This window comes from Sycon ciliatum, chromosome 13, assembly GCF_964019385.1.
Source record: "Sycon ciliatum chromosome 13, ocSycCili1.1, whole genome shotgun sequence".
Classification (NCBI taxonomy): domain Eukaryota; kingdom Metazoa; phylum Porifera; class Calcarea; order Leucosolenida; family Sycettidae; genus Sycon; species Sycon ciliatum.
In genome coordinates this window covers 11,088,321-11,096,879 of record NC_088655.1, presented here as the reverse complement: position 1 = coordinate 11,096,879, position 8,559 = coordinate 11,088,321, and the positions used below count along the sequence as shown (strand labels likewise).

Below are 8,559 nucleotides of genomic sequence, written 5' to 3'. Positions count from 1 at the left end.
GCCGCTTCTTCTTTCACTAATAATTATATCTCAGGTGTGTACCTGAAAGAAGTAGAATAAAAGTAATTCTTGTTGATTTCACCGCGCCTACCACTCGGCTACCCATTACATATACATGTACATATACACATGTCAACAAACAATGGATCACTCGTAATATTTCGCTACTCCGAGTTTCATGCACTGTGTGCAATCATCAGGCGAACAATATTCAATGCAGACTGGTCAAAGCATAATGGGAATTTAAGGTGGATGCAGGCGGAAGCAAGTGTAAGGCTTAGCGGGACCCCTGATACGTAATCAATGGGCTAATTTGCCGGCTGAGAAGTGTGTGAAGCTGAGTGCTAGATGACTATAGCATAGTGGGGCAGTGCAATTTGCCAAGGCGCTAGCTGTTGGATGCCTGTACTACAGCAGAGCCAATTTGCAGTGGGGGGGGGGGGGGGGGGGTGCCAGCTGTTGGATGCCTGTACTACAGCAGAGCCAATTTGCCAAGGCGCTATCTGTTGGATGCCTGTACTACAGCAGAGCCAATTAAGTCCGACGAGTTGCAGTTAGGTGCAATGGCGGCACTTGCCTCTTTGGTGGTGTTAGGATTCAGGTGTTGGGTGCTGGATGCCTGTACTACAGCAGAGCCAGTGAAGTCTGAGGAGTTACAGCATATGTGTCATTGCTCCCCCCAAGAAATTGGATGTTGAGCACTTTTTCTGCAGCTACAGGCATAGTCTTACTAACCATGTACATATACATGTATATGCACATGTACATGATTATACATGTACATGTACATGTATAGTATTTAGATGTGCATACTACATGTATATGTACTAGCAAAATTAATGTTAATGTACATGTACATGATTGTACATGAAATTGTCATGTTCTCTGCCCAGTTTACACAGGGCGGCGGCTACAGTCTCCAAGCATGCACTTGTACAAATCAAATACATGTACATGTACATGTAAGTGATCCGTAAGATCAGCATCACTGTCTATACACTGCAGACCAGTTGCTAACCATAGCCTCATAGGAACACATTCTAGTAGTAGTACTACCTACCGGTATGTTTCTGGGATGACTCCATAGCAACGCTTTGACCAGATAGGTAGACGCGCAAGACCACAGCTCACGTAGACCTAGAGCCAAAACGTTTCTTGTTTTCGGTTCTTGTAAACCAGAGCAAGTGCGTTTGGATTGGCTTGAGACTTGTGCGACGTGTTTGAATCACAACAAAGGTCCAATGCTTCAAGCAGAGACCGTCTGCTAGCCTCTAATCGGTGGAACATTTCCGTAACTTAGAAACAGTAAGGAAGACTGCGTCACGGAGAGCGACATGGTGGCGTGAAAACCTCAGAGCATACTCCGTAGTGCTGCAGTGAGGAGAGGCACGGATGCCCTTGAAATGTGGACCATGAACTCAGCACGGGGTGCTGACTTGCCCCAAGCAAGGTGAGCAGCCGTTGAGTTTCCAAAAAGCAATTCTATGCACACATGGCAATCACTTGGTTGTAAAGCATAATTATTATTGTTTTCTAAACAATGCTGCTGAAATGACACAAGTACGCTAACAACGTGAGACCCAGGCTGAGGGAGAGGATCCGTACAAATTTTGCGTGTAAAAGTAAGAAAGAGTGAAATGTGAATTACCAGACAGGGAGGGAAATGGAAAAGGAGAGAGAGAGAGAGAGAGAGAGAGAGAGAGGGGGAAAGATAAAGGGAGAGAGAGAGAGTCTGGGGCTTGAACAGCGCTGGATAGGCAAACAAAAGAGGCGGAGAAAAGCTATCAATGTATTGATTTCGATTTGAAAAGCTAGTATAATTCTGTGAAATGATTCCGGAGAGCAGCCTCCACTATCATCAGTTTCCCGTACGCATACATGTATGTACATGTAGGACGGTAAACCCTGGCCTGGAGTGTACTAATGGTAACGTGGTTTTGGGCGAATTTTAAAGTGGGTCAGTGCAGCGTTCAACGCATGTAAGGACGCGCATGATTTTGTGGATCAGAAGTGCAGGCAGAAGGACAGCAGGGACAACTATTCTTTGGAAGTGCAGAAGATTGTAAAAATAGAATGTTATTATTATTTGAAGTTGAAGTGTCCCAGTCAGCGACACCCGCGAAAAGGGGTTCAGCACAACATCAAGATTACATGATCACACATGCAGTTATGTACTCTTCTTCAAAAATCGAATGGTGAGCTAATTAAATTATTGTGAAAAAGTCATAATTCGTAACATTTTTTCCTTCTTCTTCACACAAGGGAATGGTCTCAAACTGCGGAGAGCGCTCAATGCAAGCGAGGCAGAGCTTCATCACACACAAGCGGAAAAACCGTCAGAGATCAAATTCCATTACACAGTGTTTCACCGTTCAAGCAACGGATCATCAGATGGATGATCAAACAAAGTATGATACACTGGTTATATACTCAGAAGGTGTGAACTCCGTCACTATGGAGTGTGAGTAGCACCCACTTTTTTACTCTGAATTTTAGTGTTAAAAGGTGCGACTTATAATCGGGGAAATACTTAACCAGGTTACTGTAAGCCAGTACTGAAAATTATCATTATGTCGGGTCCCGGATGTGACAAGTCCATTTTTCATGATGCATTGTACAGAGTGCCTAGGTGCTAGATGAGGGTGATGATATTGCAGGGTGTGACCAGCCCATTTTTCATGATGCATTGCACAGAGTGCCTAGGGAAAGGTGATAGCGCAGAGTGGTGCCATGCCAGGTAACAGATATAGAGGCGCTTCCTTCTTCTTCATAAAATGTTCATGAAAAAGATTCCTTTCGTTGTGTACTTTGCGATCATCGTATAACATTTTACACGTACATGCCGACATGTAGGAAATGGTAACAGTACAATTAGTCCTCCTTTAAGCTACATGTATAACTGCTACCCCCGAAATGCTTGTTTAATTAAAATATTGTGAAATGATGAAGGACAAAATGTTACGAGTTATGACTAACTGCCCACCAACGTAACCAGATCTTATACAGTCAGCGAGTGCGAAAAAATGGCACAGCACTGACAAGGAGTACTAAGAAATTCGGCGACATGTAGCTCCAACACATCTCCAAGGCGCAAACCAACAACTTTCCTACTTGGAATGCTCAGGTTCGGCAAGGTCCAAGAAGGGAAGGAAAGCGCAACGAAGAAGCGCACGAGCTACGCATCACGGCAACAAAGAATGCCGAAAGTCACTGATCTGTTGCTTTGCGTCGTCGAGTTGTAGTAAGGCCGGTATGTCCAATAATCCTACTACCAGTAGTTTCGTTATCATCCAGTAACTTTCGGCATACTTTGTTGCCGTAATGCGTAGCTCGTGCTCTTCTTCGTTGCGCTTTCCTTCCCCTCTTGGACCTTTCCGAACCTGAGACTTCCAAGTTGGAAGGTTGTTGGTTTGCGCCTTGGAGAAGTGTTGGAGCTAGTGTAGTATCCCTGCCCGGTTAATACGGAACTTTACATGGTGGATATTTAGTGTATCTCCGTATGTAAACGTACGGCATCTGCTGTATAAAAGCTGCTGCGCATTTCTGTTTTGATTGCATTAGATAGCAACGACAAAGTTAACTCGAAGAAGAAGTAGCCAACCTCTAGGTGTGCACCCGGGTAAAGTTATTTATTTGCCGCTTCTTCATTTACTGATAATTATATCCCAGGTGTGTACCTCAGAGAAGAAGAATAAAACTAACTCTTGTTGATTGCACCGCCCCTACCACTCGGCTACCTGTTACACTAGGTGTCAGGTCGCCGAATGTCTCAGTACTCCTTGTCAGTTTTGCGCCATTTTATCGCACTCCCTGGCTGTATAAGATCTGGTTACGTTGGTGGACAGTTAGTCATAACTCGTAACATTTTGTCCTTCATCTTTTCAAAATAATTTAATTGGCTCACCATCCGAGTTAATTAAAATTATTAAATTATTATAATGAATAACAATCAAGAAAAATTTAAATATATTGCTGGGTATTCATAAGTTGAGGGAATGGTAGAAAAGAATGATTTTGGGACAAGAAACAGCAGAGATTGGTTTGCAATGAACAAATTGAACGTTATTTTCCGTCACTCAACACTTGACAGTGTATAATAGTCACGCATGTGTGCATGTACATGTACATGTATACGTATACATGTACATGTATACGTATACATGTACATGCACACGACGTGTATGCAATGTACATGCACATGTGCAGAAAAGGTAGCCGCGACAATCAGCGCTAGTAGCCTACTATAGATTTTTGCACAAATATAGCCTTCCTCTGGAACAGCAATACAGACGGCTAGCCCAGCGAGAAACTAGAATAATTTTATATTGCCCATGCATGTAAATGATTAGGCTGCAGCAGCTTTTGCAGAATGATGGAAATGCGCCAGCAGGCCTGCAACGTGGGCCGGAACTAGCGTGATCCATGCGATGATGAAACTGGCACCATACTTATTTTTGACCTGGAAGCCAGGGCGAGAATTGCAAAAATCGCAATCCTGGCTGATGAAGGCCACGAAGCTGAGAGCGGCAATGGCAATCGCAAAACCTAAGAAAAAAACAAGAAAGAAAACAATACACCATGTAGGATGGCATATACACAATTTAGAAATGTTGATACCATTTTTGAGAGCTATACGCAGATATTGCACTAGATTCGAAATGAGCTGAGGAGCACCTACTTTAATACGCCGAGAATGTGTGAACCTATAATATCCAGGGGTAATTGTATTGGGTGGGAGAGTAATGAACTGTATGAACCGTCCATGGGTACTAGTACGTAGTGATGAGTTATGATTTCAACTCACTAAGAGGCTATTTGATACTTGATGCCTCTGGCTCTCTCGCTCTCTTTTTCCATATCTCTATCTTTTCCTTGGTCTGTCGCGCTTACTCTCTCTTTCCACTTCCCTCCCCCTCTTTCTCTCCCCATCTAACAATTAGTTTCTCTCTCTGTGTCTCTTTTTCTCTGTCTCTCTGTCTCTCTCTCTGTCTCTCTCTCTCTCTCTCTCTCTCTCTTTTTCTCTATCTATCTCTCTCTGTCTATCTATCTATCTATCTATCTATCTATCTATCTATCTATCTATCTATCTATCTATCTCTCTCTCTCTCTCTCTCTCTCTCTCTCTCTCTCTCTCTCTCTCTCTCTCTCTCTCTCTGTCTCACCGTATCTACATCTACATGTACATCTCTGTCTAATCTCGATGCCATATGCCACTATAGAATGAGTAGCAAAGTACTAGTAGAAGAAAGTTTTGCATGTATCCTGTGGCATGCCAACTAAACAAAAAGCTCAGTTGGTAGCGCATCACTAGCGTAGGGTGAAGATCCGTGGGTCAAGTACCGGCGGTGAAAATAATTTTCGTTCCCTTCAATCTAAATGACGAATCTCACTTCTGTCGCACACCAGAATGTCAAAAATTGGGAAGGTGAAAATTCTTCAAACACACACTGTACCAACATGCACACTTCAACCGAGATACAGTACCGCTTACCCGAGATACAGTATCGCTTACCCGAGATACAGTACCGCTTCGCTCTTCGTGCATAAACATGGACAATTACTCGTACCAATTCACTAGATCGATGAACACAGCACCACTGTGCTCTTCAACCAGACCTGGAAAATGGCACCTGAAATCTCCCACTAACTACTTCAGTCAGAGACCAAAATAATATCGAGAACTAGAAGTAGTTTGTACATGAACAAGTATTTCTAGTGTATAGTGCAGCCTGATTCGTTCGAAACACGTACCGGATACAGCGAAGAAGATGCGCGGCAGCTTCAGAAGTACAACCTTCGTAATGTCAAACTCGATGATCAGGGTGAGGATCAAGCCTAGACCTGCGAAAACTGTGGCAATAATGGCGAAGGCCTGAGCCGCACGGAGGCCACCTGAAAAGACAAATCACACACACCAACTGTTATCTGTTCGCAAAGGACAGTAAGCAGCAGCGTTAGGCTCGTTTATCAAAGAAGAAATTATTAAAAATTCGACGAGGAGACAATAATTTTACTATGGCAAAAAGTAGGACGAGCTGAAGCGACATGTGGACTACTTTATTTAAAACAATGTAAGCGATGGAGACGATGCAAGAAACAACCTAAAGGGTAAGGAAAATACATGTGTAACAGTAAGAAGATAAGGGCAATGGAAATTGCCCTTTTTCTTCTTACACAATGTACATGTACCTCTGCTGCTCTGCATGTGCATGTACAATGTACGTGCATCATGCATGTACTGTCGTGGACATGGAAATCCGGTCGCACGTCTAGCGGCCCCAGGGCGCTGGCCATGCAGCCGCGGATAAGCGGCATACACGTGCATTTATAATACGGAGGATTAGCAAGACGAAATTCGCGTTCGCGTTCGCTCTCCAAGGAAAGTCGAACTCAGTGACGGAATTCGCGTTATGAGAAGGATTAGCAAAGAGAATTCGCACATGCATGACGTTGACACGACGTACATTGTGTACAGACAGTACAGCGTGGTAAATTATTTACGACTGCCCTGACACGAATCCGCGATTCGTGTTCCGACTACTTTTCCGAACGAAAAATGCGAAAGTTCGCAATCCAGTTCGCGAACTGAAAAATGTTTGCAAACGCGAACGCGAAATTTGTCTTGCTAATCCTCCGCAATATTATGCCCTGCAGCGCACTGGTCGCATCCGATCAACATGTGGCATGACCGCACGCAGCGTTCTGTACGCGCTGAGAGCGCTGTCCCCGGTCAATGGACTGGATTTCCATGTCCGCTACTGTAGTTTAATTTATGATGCACACTTGATATTTCAATCAGTATGAAAAATCGTTTATAATAAAGTTGTAACAGAATCCAACCTGCCTCGATTCTACATGTACATGTATTTCTGTGTTCATCGTACCGTTATCAACTAAACATTGCAGTATTGTGCGAAAAGAAAGAGCCACAAAACCTTTTAAAAAAAGGAATAAGAAGAAGACAAGCTCAAAAATAATTAGGTATGCGTTCCCTAATGTGTTACCAGCAAGAAACAAAGTGATAATTGTGTTTGTCTTCTATTCATCTCTGTGTTTCTTGCTGGTAACACATTTCGGAATTCAATGCGTACCTTTAAATTATATTTTTGCTGAGCTTGCTCTCAATTCAGTCACAATAAGAAGAAGAAGAAGAAGAACAAAATGTCTCAAACTAGCGAATCCACAGTGGTGTGCAGCTCTGCGTGCAATCTGGTCAACGCATTGTTTGTGAATCATGACGTGCTTTTTCGGGGCTGAGGAGTGAGGACTACCTGTTGGGAGCGACAGGCCTTGTTCAATCTGGCTGTTTTACATGCCCCCCCCCCCCTCCCCCCCCCCCCCCCCCCCCAGCCGCTATCCTCATACAGAGCTGTGCACTCACGGTATATCTCCGGTGTTGTGATGTCGAACGCATTGCAAGTACTGCTGCTGAATCCAACTCTCGGCACGTTCACCTCTCGACAAAATCGCCAAATTCCAGTGTCTAGCTTTTGGCGAACTCCTAATTCATCACTGTCGACTCGGGACTGTTCATACCACTTTGGAACAACTGGCCGTAGACACAGACAAGGTACAGACAGAACAAGAAACTAGTTCTACGGTGTGAGCAATTCGATAACATTAGAATAATGATAACCTCCCTGAATTTGTATGTACATGTCTACACGAGTAGTGGTGTATAACTACATGTATGGCTACACAACTTAGAGAACATCGAATTGTAATGAAGTCCCTACAACTCACCATGAACAGTAATCAGGAGCGCGAGCGTCACCACCGCCGACAGTACAAGGGGAACAATAAGATTTTTGGCCATCTTTTTTCCGGCAAAGAATAATAATACCAGCGCCTGATAAACATACGTTTTTGTCAACCACAATGTATCCACTGGTGATTGCAAGCGATGGCTAACTGCTTCGGAAAACCGCTTGCTATTCTCTTTTTATCGGCGAAGGACACAAGAGGACGTGTGCAAAGAGCTACATATATATGTAGATGTACATCGTGATCGTTCTTCTTTAGCCCTGAACTCTGGTAGGTGAGTCTGGATCAGAGGATACTTTCCGGGATGCGTTGGGAAAAGTAAGAGAATACAAACTAGAGCACACACTCTGCAGTGTTTCTTCTCGACATACATGTACATGTACATGTTGGGGCATTTATGGCCGAAACAGCTTGCTGTCTACACTACACTGCAGTACAGCATCGGGTACTAGGTGTACAGTCATGTACATACATGTACTTGTGCTAATGCTTGTACCTGTACATGCACAACCATACATGTAAACAGCCCGCTTCACGTAGCGCCAATGAATACCCAATACTGCAGCCTAGGACAGTGGCGTTGGTAGATGTCTGATCCACACGCATTCCGGTGCAGCGTGATTATTAGTACTTTGTAGAGCTAGATAGAGCGGGATGAATGTCAGTGGGTGTTGGTAGGATGATCATGTGTCATCTTGACGAGTCTACGCTTGTGTTGGCAGCAGAGCAAGCAGTAGTGCGATTTTCCCTGGAATTATGGCATCAACAACGCCGTCATGACACGATGTTTTACAA

General features: G+C 43.9%; 1 protein-coding gene across 1 annotated transcript; it reads right to left on the bottom strand.

The window, feature by feature from the left end:
* Nucleotides 1-3,852: 3,852 nt before the first annotated feature.
* Nucleotides 3,853-8,141, bottom strand: LOC135829486 (epithelial membrane protein 2-like). The gene is made up of 4 exons (XM_065341892.1): nt 7,744-8,141; nt 7,382-7,549; nt 5,752-5,892; nt 3,853-4,545 (listed from the first exon to the last, which is right to left on the bottom strand). Exons 1-4 carry the CDS (start codon nt 7,814-7,816, stop codon nt 4,346-4,348), a joined length of 582 nt encoding a protein of 193 aa, XP_065197964.1. The 5' UTR covers nt 7,817-8,141; the 3' UTR covers nt 3,853-4,345.
* Nucleotides 8,142-8,559: the final 418 nt, after the last annotated feature.

Excerpts from the sequence above, each read along its gene's own strand:
- LOC135829486 (XM_065341892.1), bottom strand. The coding sequence starts at position 7,816 with ATGGCCAAAAATCTTATTGTTCCCCTTGTACTGTCGGCGGTGGTGACG. Across the intron at positions 5,893-7,381 it reads CACAACACCGGAGATATACC|GTGGCCTCCGTGCGGCTCAG; the intron begins GTGAGTGCACAG and ends TTGTCTTTTCAG. Across the intron at positions 4,546-5,751 it reads CATCTTCTTCGCTGTATCCG|GTTTTGCGATTGCCATTGCC; the intron begins GTACGTGTTTCG and ends TTTTTTTCTTAG.